Below are 13975 nucleotides of genomic sequence, written 5' to 3'. Positions count from 1 at the left end.
TCTTGGCTGCAGTGTTATATAGGATAAGCACTGTGTTGGTAGCTGCAAGGTTGGCAGTTCAAACCCACCAAGCCTCCTAGGAGAAAGATGAGGCTTTCTGTACCTATAAAGATTTACAGCTGCAGAAACCCTATATAATATAAGTCGGAACCCACTCGATGGCAGTGGGTTCATCTTACAGAAGCAGATCTCCAAGCCTTTCCTTCATGGCCCTGCTAGGTGGCTTCAACCAGCAACCTTTAGGCTAGTTTTTGTTATGTGGTGTTGCAAGCTTGTATAGTGCAAGCCTGTTTAGTGTTCCTGAGGCTGTAGATGTTTTAGGGAGTAGAGACCCTCACTCATCTTTCTCCCAAGGAATGACTGATGGACTCAAACCTCTGATCTTGTGATTAGCCATCCAGTGCTTATCCTACAGCACCACACCAAGACTTCAGTGGTTTCCAAGGCTGTAAATCTTTACGGGAGCAGAATTTCTGACTCATCTTTCTCTGGCAGAACTGCTGGTAGTTTCAAACTGCTAACTTTGAGGTTAGCAACCAATATGCTACCAGAGCTTGTTAAGACTCTGAGTAGTTTGCAAAAGCATTTGTACCACGCAGGACTTTTCCCTGCATAGAGTAGGTATTTAATAATGTCATGTTGAATGTCTAGTCAATTAACTTAGCAAGGTGCCTGGAGAATTATCTATATCTACCTCTCTGTTCCTTTTCCTGTTTTGTGACTTTTGGATTATGTTTTAGTTTCCATTTCTTTTAACTTGAAGGTATCAACACAGCAACCAAACAGCAGTTATTACTGGAAAACAAAAATGGTAATCTTTAGTGGTGTCTCATCTCTAGTGTCTTAAGGTTAGTGTATTGTTGACCCATTTCTCACTGTCTCAGAATTCTGTGACGTCTCGCCTATAAACTCTCCTTACAACTGCATTATCCTTTAAGGCAGTTGTGAGACCTTAAGCTCATTCACCTGTAGTACCCAGAGTCAGCCCTCAACTCAATATCCGGGAGCGGGGAGGGGCCAGATCTGTTAAAGGCGGTCAAGTCAAGGGTGCCTCAGTGGAGAACAAAGGCGAATCACTTCCTGGGCAGCCTGAGGCGGTTAGCGGGAAATTGAAACTCAGCTGTTAGAAAATCGAAACTGAGCTGTTAAAACTGCCACCCTTGCTCTTTGGAATCTCATCTCGAGACTCATCAAGTGTCCTGGTCCGGTTACTCTGACGGCGGTCTGAGCCATGTACACTCGCAGTAGCGTGATGGGTTCCGGACGCCACTGGAACCCCTCTGCGGGGCGCCAAGAGTCGAGCCCGCGTCCAGCCCAGAGACAGGGTTTGGAGGCGGCCACCAAGGACCCTCCGCGGGAGAGCTCGGAGCACGCGGGCCAGAGTCTCACGCAGTAAGTGTTTCAGAACCTGTGGTGGAGGGACAGAGCCCACTCTGTCCCTAAATTAATGTTTGAGGTCCTTAGCTAAATATCCCCATCTAGTAGTAGCTTAGTGGTTATGAATCGGGCTGCTAAATTCAAGGTCGGCCGTTCGAAACTACCAGTTGTACCGCGGGAGCAAGCTGCTTTCTGCTCCGGCAGCCTCGGAAACCCTGTGCAGGTTCAGTATGAGTCGGAACCGACTCCATGGTACTTAACAACAACAACATCCTTCCATGAAGCAGAGAAAGATAAGGGTGTGTAGAAACCACCTGGGCGGCTACTTACTAATTTCCCAAGCACCTCATATTCTAACTTATAGAAAAATAACATTTCCCTTATTGTTATTAAAAAATTGGTACCCTAAATGACTTGGTCAAGTCAGCTGCAAAGAAGGAATGCCATCTGGGCTGTTTTTCTGCTTTGTAGTCACACCCACTCACGGTGGGCCCCATCCACAAAAGAACAGAGTGCTGCTGAATCTTGCGGCGTCCCCATGAGCAATTCCAGATTGAACCATTAGCTGACTTTCCGCAGTAGATTGCCAGCCCTTTTTTCCTAGTGTGTCTTAATCTGGAAGCTCCGCTGTTGTTGTTGTTCAGTGCCATCGAGTCAGTTCCCATTCACAGCAACCCTGTCTGTATAGGGTTTCTGAGGAGCGGCTGGTGAGCTTGAACCTTCGATCTTGTGGTTCAAACCAACTTTGCAGTCCAGTGCATTAACCCACAGGCCAAATGTACCCAACGCAAGCCTCCAGGGACATTTGGGTAGTGGCTGTGCTTGAGGTGACTTGGTCAAGAATTGAACCCAGGTCTCCTCCCAGGAATTCAAGGATTCCATCACTGTGTGATCTAGAACTAAATGGTGCCTCCAGGAGTGAGCTTCTTTTTGTTCCAAGGATGCTCTCAGAACTAGCCTCCTGAGCTAGAGTGAGCTAGGAGGTGCCCTCAGGCTTTGGTATGTGCTACATATGTTTACCCTTGGTCTTTGGTGAAAAGTACTGCGGCTGTTGCCCTGGAAACATTTGTTTATGCTGCCTCACTGAATTGTAGCTGGTCACCAAAACTCAGACCCACTGCCATCCAGTAACTACTGACTGATAGCAACCCCCTAGGACAGAGTCAAACTGCTCCTAGAGTTTCTGAGACTAAATCTTTATGGGAACAGACAACCTCATCTTTCTCCCACTGAGCAGTTGGTGGATTTGAACCGCCAGTCTTTTAGTGAGGATTCTAATACCAAACCTGCTACGCCACTAGGGCTCCTTTGTAACTGTCCAAATGGTTTTATTTTCAGTTACTCCCTTTTCTCCCCCATAAACTTCTAGTCACATGAAAGACAAAACATTGGTTGCTAAGGAGCAGTATATATAATATTATAATCAGTACACAGTAGATTTTCTTTCATCCTTTAGCTTCGAAAGAATTCATTAAATATCAGGCTTTTAATATGATAGAGCTTAAGGTTACCCTTAGATGAGGTGGATGATCTGTGTGATTTCTTTCATCTTTAGAATAATAGATAGTTTGCAACAATAGAAGCACCTCATTAATTCAAGTAACCAAGAAATATCTAAGCTGTAATATTTCAAAGTAATGGAGGGCATGGACATTTGTTCTTAGGTTGATGATAAACATCCTTCACACATCTTTTTTTTTTTTTGTCCTAATAAAAAGCATCTACTTAGTTTTAACCATTTACAAGAGGGCTTCAAAAAGTTTTTGAAACCTGGAATTATAAGAGAATGGAATTTTTCCATGAGCTTCTTGAAGTCCCATCATATTTGCTAACTCATACCATCTCATAAGCAATGGCGATTGCTTCCACTTGTTTTCTTATCTGATGAGAAATTGCCCCAGCATCTCACTGGACCAAATTGCTTAGAAAGGGGCTGTTTTCTGATTAATGATCCAGGCCTGAGAAGTCCTGGTATGGTGCTGTAGGATAAGCACTGGACTGCAAACGACAAGGTCGACAGTTCAGAACCACCAGCCGCTCCTTGGAGGGTGTCTATGCATTGGAACTGACTTGACAGCACTTAACAACAACCACTAGGAGTCCTGGTGGTACTGAGGGATAAGCATTGGGATGAGGTCAGCAGTTAAAACTCACCAGCTCCTCCAAGGGAGAAAGATGAGCTCTCTGCACCCATGAAGATTTACAGCCTTGTTGTGTCCTACAGGGTCAGTACTGAGTCAGAAGCAACTCGGTGGAAGTGGGTTTTGCTTTTGTTTTTTCAATTAAAAGACCTTAAAGGCCTTACTGGTAATAGCTTGTGATTTCTAAGACGATTGCAAATGGTCCAGTTGCAGTACACAGGGCACTAAGAGCCATTTCCTTAAAGGTGTTAATATTCAGGATCCTATTTGGACTACTCTGGATTCTTGTTGCATCTCCACTAGTCATGTGTATTCTACTGCGAAATCTCACTTAACTTCCTCTAATGGAAGTGGGGGTGGGGGATGGTTGAATGGCAAGTAATGTCTCAATAAAACCCTTTTAAGAAAGTTCAAAAGAAGGTTTCATTTATTTATTTTGGGGAAAGAGAGTTTAGAAGGATACCCTGATGGGAATTTAAGAAAAAAGGAAGGATAAAGTTAAGGACTTTAGTAGTAAAGTTGTGGTGTTCACTTTCAATTTGAACTTGTTTGTATGTCATGTTCCAGGGAGTACATTTCAGGGTGGCTGTCTGTGTTTATTGCCTGACCACTATGCTAAGTCTGGAACCCTGGTAGCCTAGTGGGTTATGAGTTGAGCAACTAACCATAAGTTTGAATCGACCAGTTGTTCCTTGGGAGAAAGATGAAACATGCTGCTCCCGTAAAGACTTACAAGCTCGGAAACCCTGTACAGTGTTGCTTTGAGTCAGATTTAACACCACTATGTTAAATCACCCTGCAGTTCAGTGTTTGTCCTTTGTAAAAACACACTGATGTAAAACACCTACTTATACATAAATGCATGGAGTCCTGGTTTGGTGCTGCGGGTTAATGCACTGGGTTGCAAGGTCAATTTCAATTACAAGGGTGGCAGTTCAGAGTCACCTGCCACTCCTTGGGAACCCTATACAATGTCGTTATGAGTTGGAACCGACTTGATGGCACTTTAACAACAACATACATATATAAATAAGATACACTATTACAAATCTATGGTGATCTGTTAAAATTTTTGAGGACCACTGGTAAACCTTAAAGTAAAGCTGAGTTCTTGACATATTTAGTGCTAAGCAATTCTAAGTACAGTAAAGCCTGCAAATGCCGGAACTGCGTAAGGTTGAAACCTATCAGAGAGGGAAAACTCAAAATATTTTCCACTAACAGAGTGAGAGAAAACTGGTGGGATATGTGGGTGGTGGTGGCTGTGTGCTGTGACGTAAGTTCCGACTCATAGTGACCCTGCACAGGGTTTCCAAGGCTGCAGATCTTTACAGGAGCAGAAAGCCTCATCTTTCTCCCACACAACAGCTGATAGTTTCGAACTGCTAACCTTGAGGTTAGCAGCCCGACTCGTAACCACTACACTACCAGAGCTCCTTTTACAGGGTCTCTATGAATCGGAACCGACTTGATGGCATAGTAACTTATATCACATCTACTTAAATATTAAACTAAAACAGAGTTTTCTGGAAGGGGTTTTCTCTTGGTTCCCCCAGCCCTTGGCAACTGGCTCTTCTTTGTGATAGTAATATAAGGTTTATGTTCTTCAGATACTGGAGGCAGTCTTTAGCTTGGAGTTGTTTGAAGGAAATAAGAAGATATTCTGAAAATGAACCCATAATGTGGACTTTTGCTAGAAAGTTGCATGTAATAATTACATGTAAATTCGGTTCACCCTAATCTATTTGTGAACGACTTTATACTGCACAGCGTCCCTGGTGGTACTCATAGCAAACATACCCGGCAGCTAACAGAAAAGTTGGTTTGAATCCACCCAGAGGTACCTTGGAAGTAAGGCCTGGTGATCTATTTCTGAAAGATCAGCCATTGAAAAACCTGGGGAGTACAGTTCACATGAGGTCATCATGATTTGTAGTCAATGCCATGGTAACTGGTCATAACATGCCCTATAGAGGCTGGGAGAAGAGCAATAGCAGCACACACTGTACCTAGTGCATGGTGTGTGAACTTTTCAATCCTCACACCAGCCCTTTAATAAGAGAGGATCTCTAGCATAGGCTACTTAATTTAAAACGTGGGAACAAATAACCATTCAACGAAAGAGATGCTCTTCTGAAGCGTACTGTCTAATGGATGGGGCAGGCATTCATCAGATAATTGCACAAATAACTCTTTCTAACTACTCTAAAAAGAAAGCTAGGGAATGAGCTAGTTTTGGTAGCAGGAAATGCTTTCCCAAGAGCTATAGTCTACAGGGCATTAGGAGTTATATGACCTTGTTGGCCGCTAGGGAGGTGTGCTATTCAGATCTCCTTTTAAGAATTGTTGCAGGGATCACAGTTCACGGACAATGCCAGCTGCTGTCTTTGGGTCCACTGTACCCTTTTGATCTTATATCAGGCTTACCCTTCATACTTGAAGTCAATGTGTGATCAGGGCAGAGTGCTGGTGCCAGCCCATTCTGGGCCCAGATTTTCTCAAATATATAGAAGACTCAGGCTCTTATTACATGATCTTCTTTCCGTCTCTCCTTTCATAAATGGCAGATCTGTCTCATTTTCTCAAGGCTTTCTCTACCTACTCTGATCCCTCCCCTTGAATCTGTCACACATGTTCCTTCAATCAATCTTTTGCATGTCCCATCCTGTCTTTGTGTCTGTTTGTTATTGTTATTTGCCCTTGACTAATAACATCAACTCTGACTAATGGTAACCTTACATACAACAGAATGAAACATTGCCCGGTTCTGAATGATTTTCATGATTCTTGGTATGTTTGACTACACTGGTTTGCCTATTGTATTTGGTGTTGTTGTTAAGTGCCTCCAAGTCGGTTCCAACCCATAGCGATCTGTATAGAGTTTCCGAGGAGCAGCTGGTGAGCTTTAACTGCTAACCTTGTGGTTCAAACCGACCTTGCAGTCCAGTGCCTTAACCTTACCTTCCAACTAGAGGGCTTGTCTTTCAGCATTATTCTGTTGTGACCCATAAGGTTTTCATTGGCTACATTTTAGAAATAGATCCTAGGTCTTGTTTTCCTAGTTTGTCTTTAACTGGAAGTTCTGCTGAAACCTGTCCACCAGGGATGATGCTACTGGTGTTTGGAATATGGGTGCCATAGTTTCCAGTGTCAAAGCAGTATGCAAGTCTCCACAGTAAGACCAGCCAACATGGGTGGAGTGAGTCTGCTTCTTGAAGGACTTATCCTGATGCCTGACCACAGCAGCTTAGACACTGTCATGGCTTCATGCTCCTGGTTAGGGTGTTATATATGCTATTTATATGTGGCAGAGAGATGGAACTTTCTGCTCCTGTAAAGACTTAACAGCTTTGGAAACCCTATACAGGGTTGCTATGAGTTGGAACCCACTCTATCTTAACAACAATAGTACATGCATATTGAGAAAGAAAACCCACTGTTTTCCTTCTTTCTGCCTGTTGTTTTCTGCTTTGAGTCCAGAAATATTTCAATACTCTTCACCAGTTTGTTGGCTTGAGAAAAGAAAATAACCCTAGAAACTGACACTTTTCCTTCTCTTCAGCCCCAAATCTCAAGAAAATTAAGGAAGGCTTGGTATGACAATTTATTAATGACTGCTATTGTGCTCATAGTATCAAACATTTTGTAATATAAGGTCGTTGTTGTTAAGTACCGTGGAGTCAGTTCCGACTCATAGCGACCCTGTACAGGGTTTCCAAGGCTGTAAATCTTTATGGGAGCAGAAGCCTCATTTTTCTCCTGTGGAACAGCTGGTAGTTTCGAACTGCTGACCTTGCGGTTCGCAGTCTGATTCGTAGCCACTACGCTACCAGAGCTCCTTAGAGCTGATCATACAGCTCTACAAATAATAGTACATTGGAAGAGAAGATCTGTGATTGATTCTAATTAGTAATTTTCTTGATAGCTTGATATAGATTGTTGTTCATTAAGGGAGCTATTTAGCCTAATCTCCAGACAAGGCTCATAAGCTCTCAGAAAGTTTGTAAAACAACAATTTAAGTCCTAATAATGATGATGTTGCTCAATGAGCGGGGTAGGTGTCTCAATGATCTGTTTTTGTTGTTAAGTGCCTTTAAGTTGGTTCTGACTCACATTAACCCTGAACAGGATTTCCAAAGAGTGGCCAGTGAGTTTGAACCTCCGACCTTGTGTTTCAAAAAGACTTTGTGGTCCACTGCTTATCCTACAGCACTACAGCAGGACTCTGTCTCCATGATTACCAGATTCTAATACCAAACTCATCAGTAGAGCTCCTGTTTTGAGTTATTTTTGTATGAGAGATGTTTAGAAGCAATGCAGTATTGTGGTGGTGGTGTTAAGTGCCATGGAGTTGGTTTTAGCTCACAGTGAGTCTATATTGATTTCCAAGGAGCACCTGGTGGGTTTGAACCACTGACTTTTTGGTTAGCAGTCCAGTGTTTATCCTACAGTGCCACAGCGGGAGGTAAATCAGCTGTGATGTGGGATAGTTAAGCTGGGTACTCCTGAAAGACTGAAATCCAAGTAACTATCAGTAGCACATATGTTAAAGGAGTCCTGGTGTCTCAGTGGTTAAGCACTGATTCAACTGCTAGCTAAGAGGTTCGTGGTTCAAATCTCTCAGCTGCTCAAAACCTACAGAGCACTTCTATGCTGTCCCCGAGCTGGAATCTACTTGATGATACCCAGCAACAACAACAAAGTGTGGTGCAGCATTTATTTAAAGGAGAAAAATGTGGCAGTTGGCCTCTGTAAAGAGGGTTGTTGTTAAGTACCATCAAGTAGGTTCTGATTCACAGTAACTCTGTATAGGATTCTATAAGTAGACTGTACATCTTTGTGGGAGCAGAAAGCCTTGTGTTTTTCACATGGAGTGGCTAGTGGACTTGAACCACTGACCTTGTGGTTCAGTCCTGTGTTACCTTGGAAACCTCCAGGGGAAGTTCTACTCTGCCCTATGGGTTGTGGTGTTTGATGGTTGTATGCCACAGAGCCAGTTGTGACTCATAGCGACCCTGAACAGGGTTTCTGAGGCTGTAAATCTTTACGGGAGCAGGAAACCTCAGCTTTCTCCTGTGGAGTGACTGGTAGATTTGAACTACTCACCTTTTGGTTAACAGCCCAGTTCCTAACCCCCTACACTACCAGGATCACTAGGAGTCAGAGTTGACTTGATGGCAATGAGTGTTGGTTTAGCTCATATGTTTCCAATATAAGCTGTCAGATCTTGTGCTAAGCACATTACATGTGTGAATGCATTTTGTCCTCATAATAAACATTTGGAGATTTTATAGATGAGGAAAATGAGTCTTGAGAGATTCAATGATTTTGCAAGATCTTGTGGGTTTTTAGTGAAAGAATCATAACTCAAACCTGAGTCTATCTTCCAACGTCTGCATCCTTAACATGATATGGAACTGGAAGAGGGATGATAATGCAGCTAGCGAATGTCCTAGCAATTGATGTATTTTCACCTCTAGAAAATAGAAATGATAGAGGCTAACAAGAGTGATGGGCTTCTGGTGGTGCAGCCGTTAAGTGGTTGGCTGCTAACTTGAAAGTTGACAGTTTGAATCTACCTAGTGACACTGAAGCAGAAAGATATAACAGTCTCTTTCTATAAAGATCACAGTCAAGAAAACCTACAGAGCAGTTCTCTTCTGTCACATGAGTGGGGATTAACCTGATGGCAACCCCACAACAACAGCAGCAAAGAGTGGTGATATAGAAAGAGTAATGCAGCATGTTTGAGAAATGTTAAAGTTTCTGTGGGAGTCCACTTTGCCCTATTGCTTTTTGTACATTGCAGAGGGTCTGAGGGGTCGGTGTTAGAGCTATTCTCTTAACTGTCATTGTTTCTGAACGGACTAAACAATTTATTACCTTCCAGTGATTTTCAGATTTCTGACCATAACCTCTAGTGAGCAATTCATTTGCCCTCATGACAGAGTGCATGTATGGGTATATATGAGGGCAGATATAACTGAAACAGAAATGTCACAAAACCGTAGTCACCTTTACTATATGTGAAGCATTCTGACATTGACATTTTCTATTCTTGTTCATTAAAAATCAATCCATCAAGCTGTTTTCATAACTCACAGTGGGCTACCACCTACAGCTTGAAAAGCACAATTCTATGTCTGGCAGAAGAGATTGTTGGAGCGGGTGGAAAGAAAAAGATACTGTGGTTGGGTTAGATCCGATTTGCCCTGTTCTGCCTAGTTTATGCAGAACCACAGAACTTATGGCTATGCTTAGAATGAATTTCCAATTCTTCTGAACTAGATTCAGTTCTTTGGTATGGCTTGTGTTTTAAGTCTTCCAAGTCTTAGGGAGCAATAATTTTCGTTCAAATACAATATCATCAAAAAATGAGTGGGCATTTTTCAAAAAGTCTTTGACAGCTGAAACAGTGAAACAATAAATCAACAGGATGATGAAAGCTTGAAAACACTTAGTACCTATAATAATCAGTAGAAGTATAGCAGCAATGAAGGGAAAAAAGAAACTTAGTTCAATTACACAGTAAGGTTACTTACTTCAAAGTCACTGGAATGCTGTAAGGTTATACACATTGTTAAGGTTAATTGCATCTATTCAGAATGTATTTGAATCTGAAACAAAAGCTGAACATGAAAAAAAAAAATCAAAAGGAATTGCATTTGAAGGGGTCTGTTCTATATCAAGGAATCAGTAGGTGATGGTTCCTTTGTTCTGCAATATTTGTAGTTTTCTTTTCCAAATATGAAGACTTAAAAGGCAATCCTTCAAGATTCTATAGTAAAACTAAAGACATTTACCAGGATTAAAATTCAATGTCTTATCTTGTACAGGGTACAGAGTTTTACTTTGGTACTGGTGGGAGTGGAAATCCTGTGCTAACTAGACTGGAAAACCTGAGTCTCCCTTTAATAAATCTTTATTTTAAACATTTCCCCATTTTATTTAAAATCTCTAGGATCTAGTTCCCTGATTATAAAAATAACACCATACCTGCTTGTTACAGAAACCTAAACATTATAAAAATAATATGGAGAATGAAAGCTTCCTGTAATTCCGACCCTACAAAACAGCCACATTATACCATTTGGTGTAAAGAAATTTTTATATTTAAAATGGAAGTTGCACTTTTTGGCTCTTCATGCCAAGTAGAAAATCTGAGTGCTGTTATACTCTTTGATTCCTACTTCCAATAGAAGAGATGGGCTATTTCTAATCTGTATCGTCAGATATAATTGTCTCTCATAGTATTTAGTTGAACAAGTAAACAACCATTGTTTCCACAGTAGAATCATAGGTAACATCTTTTGTGTAGCAGTATATCTCCCAAAAATGAGTCTAATTATGAGGAAATAATTAGAAAAATTCAGTCTGGGATAGTCTGTCAGACTGTTTACCTGAATTCTTCCAAATTGTGTGTCATGAAAGGAAGAAAAATCTCAGGGAATGGTTCTAGACTATAATAGTCAGAACAGGCTCATCAAATAACAGGACTCTGTGGCACTGTGGATTCATGCACTGTATTGCAAAGTTGGTTTTTGAAGCACAAGATCGGCGGCTTTAAGCTCACCAGCTGCTCCTCAGAAACCGTATACAGGGTCGCTATGGGTTGGAACTGACTCGACGGCACTTAACAATGTAACAGTCTAGGCTTGAACTCATGGTGTGGTGTTGGATCAATACTAGACTGCAAACCACAAGATTGGCAGTTCAAATTTACCAGCTGCTCTCAGAAACCCTATACAGGGTCATTGAGTAGGAACTGACTTGACAGCACTTAACACCAACAGCAACAACCCAGGCTTGAAGTCCTGGTATGATGCCATAGGGTAAGCACTCAACCTCAAGGTCAGTTTGAACTGCAAGGTTGGTGTTTCAAACTCGCCAGTTGCATCTTGGAAACCTATATGGGGTTACTGTGAGTCAGAACTGACTCGATGGTACTTAACAACAACAATCCATACTTGGATCCTAAATGAAGGGTGGGAATAATTCATGAAAAAATTGCATCAATTGGGAAATTTGATTGTAGACTGAATATTAGACCATATTGTATTATTATTCAACTTCTTAGTTGTGATACTGTTACATGAGGGGAAGCCAGAGTATTTTTGCAAGGGTTCCAGTTCATAAATACACAGTCTATTCTAAACAGAAAGTCTTCAAATATGTCTCCGTGATCAATGAATGTCTATCAACAAGGAAAAACATGATTTTGAGGTCAGGGCTAATATCAAATTTTTAACAAAACTCAAGTAGGCATCTTCCCAAATCATTGAAGCTTTGCAACAATTACAGGAATGCTGCCCGCATAAAACAATAGTTTTTAGATGGATCAAACATTTTAAGGAAGGTTGAGAATGATGATGAGGGAAGATGAGCCCAGAGAGGGAAAACCATCAGCCTTGATGAAGTAAGAAATTGGGCTGCTATCCAGAAACTGGTGAAAGGTGAGAGGATATGTCAAGACACAGTAGTGTTACTTTTTGATCTTTTTGTTTAATAAAGGATTCTGTGATTTTGTAGCAGTACCCTTTGTATTGTATTTACCCTCATATATAGCATTATTTTTAGGTGATATATGCTAAAATGTTGTTGTCAAGTCCTGTTGAGTGAGTTCTGACTCATGGTTTCTGAGGAGAAGCTGGTGGGTTTGCATGGCCAACCTTGTGGTTAACAGTTCAGTGCTTTTCCGACATATTATAGGAGTCCTGGTGTGGTGCATGTTGTTGTTGTTAAGTGCTGTTCAAAAGGTTCCAACTCTTTGTGACCCTATATAGGATTTCTGAGGGAGTAGCTGGTGAGCTTGAACCTCTGACTCTGCAGTTCATATCGACCTTGCAGTCCAGTGCATTAACCCGCAGTGTCACACCAGGACTCCAGGTGTAGGCGCATAGGCAAGTAAAATTTAATTGAATATAAATTCAAAAAATGGTTGCAGCAGTACATCAACAGGAAACAGCTAGAAATTCAAGCTAGGATCAAAAGAAGGTGTGGAACAAGGGAATTGTTGCTGGTGTCAGATGGATTTTGGCTGAAATACTAGAAAGATGTTTACTTGTGCTTTATTGACTATACAAAGACATTTGACTGTGTGGCCCATGAAGAATGAGAATTCCATGACATTTCATTGTGTTCATGTGAAAACTATACATAGACCATGAGGGTACTTACTGTATTGGTTAAAATTTAGAGAGGAGTGCTTCAGAGTTGTATCTTTCCCATACTTATTCAATCTGTATGTTGGGCAAATAACTGGGTTACATGAAGAACAACTCACATCAGGATTGATGGAAGACTTACTAATGGCCTGCAATACACAGATGACACAACTTTGCTTGAAAGTAAAGAGGAATCGAAACACTTACTAATGAAGATCAAAGACTAGAGCCTTCAGTATGAATCGTTCCTCAACATAAAAAAAAAAGGAAGTCCTCACAACTGGAAGAGCAAACAACACCAAGATAAACAGAAAACAAAACAAAACAAAACAAAAAGATTGACATGGTCAAGGATTTCATTTTACTTGAATCTGTAATCACTGTCTATGGAAGTCATAGTTTAGGAATCAGATGATGTTCTTCACTCATCCAGTTGTTGATTTTGTCTTATATACTTTGGACATGTTATCAGGAAAGACCAATCCCTAGAGAAAGACATCATGCTTGGTAAAGAAGAGAGCCCCAAAAAACGAATAAGACTCTCAACAAGATGGATTAACACAGTGGCTGCGAGAATTAGGCTTAAAAATAGCAATGATTGTGTGGATGGCGCAGGTCCAGGCAGTGTTTTGTTTTGTTGGACACAGGGTCATTGTGAGTTGGAATTGACTCAAAGGCACCTAACAACAACAACAACAACAACAACAGCAATAACATCTCCTCAGAAGAAGTGGCTATTTAATTCCTTTTTCCAGTTTTTAATGGGATTGTTATCTCTTTGTTGTTGAAGTGTAGGAGTTGTTTACATATTAAACCCTTGTCAGATGTATGGTGCCTAAATATTTCTTTCCATTCTCTTCACTTTGTTGTCTTTTGTTGATACAGTGCTCTGATGTACAAAAATTGTTTATCTTGATGCAATCTAATTTCTCTGTTTTCTTTTGTTGCTCATGCATTTGGTTCTATTTTATGATGCTTTGCTCCTCGGGTGTTTTCTAAGAGTTTAATGGTTTTAGTTCTTATATTTAGGTCACTGAGCCATCTTGAGCTAATTTTTGTATATTGTACACTAAGTGAAAAACAACATGACATTTCTCAGGACTACTTTCCATGGTTGAGCAAGGTGATGACAGCTAAGGTGGTTGTTGGGGGCTGCAATGTTGATCAAACCCACTGTAGGCTAGGCATTGGCCTGATAACCACAAGGCCAGTAGCTCAAACCCACCAGCCGCTCTTGGAAACCCTATACAGGGTCTCTAAGAATCAGATCTGACTTGATGGTACACAACAACA

At 41.2% G+C, this 13975-nt stretch overlaps 1 protein-coding gene across 1 annotated transcript in view; it reads left to right on the top strand.

The window, feature by feature from the left end:
• The first annotated feature begins 1252 nt into the window (after positions 1 to 1252).
• EPSTI1 (epithelial stromal interaction 1 (breast)) overlaps positions 1253 to 13975 on the top strand; it is a 185912-nt gene continuing 173189 nt past the window's right edge. The window contains 2 exon segments of the mRNA XM_006837680.1: positions 1253 to 1392; positions 13712 to 13857. Coding sequence (XP_006837744.1) covers positions 1253 to 1392; positions 13712 to 13857 — 286 coding nt within the window.

The sequence above is a fragment of the Chrysochloris asiatica genome, unplaced genomic scaffold, assembly GCF_000296735.1.
Source record: "Chrysochloris asiatica unplaced genomic scaffold, ChrAsi1.0 scaffold00022, whole genome shotgun sequence".
NCBI classification, from domain to species: domain Eukaryota; kingdom Metazoa; phylum Chordata; class Mammalia; order Afrosoricida; family Chrysochloridae; genus Chrysochloris; species Chrysochloris asiatica.
The sequence above is the reverse complement of the archived record's forward strand: the minus strand, read 5'-3'. Positions and strand labels throughout refer to the sequence as shown.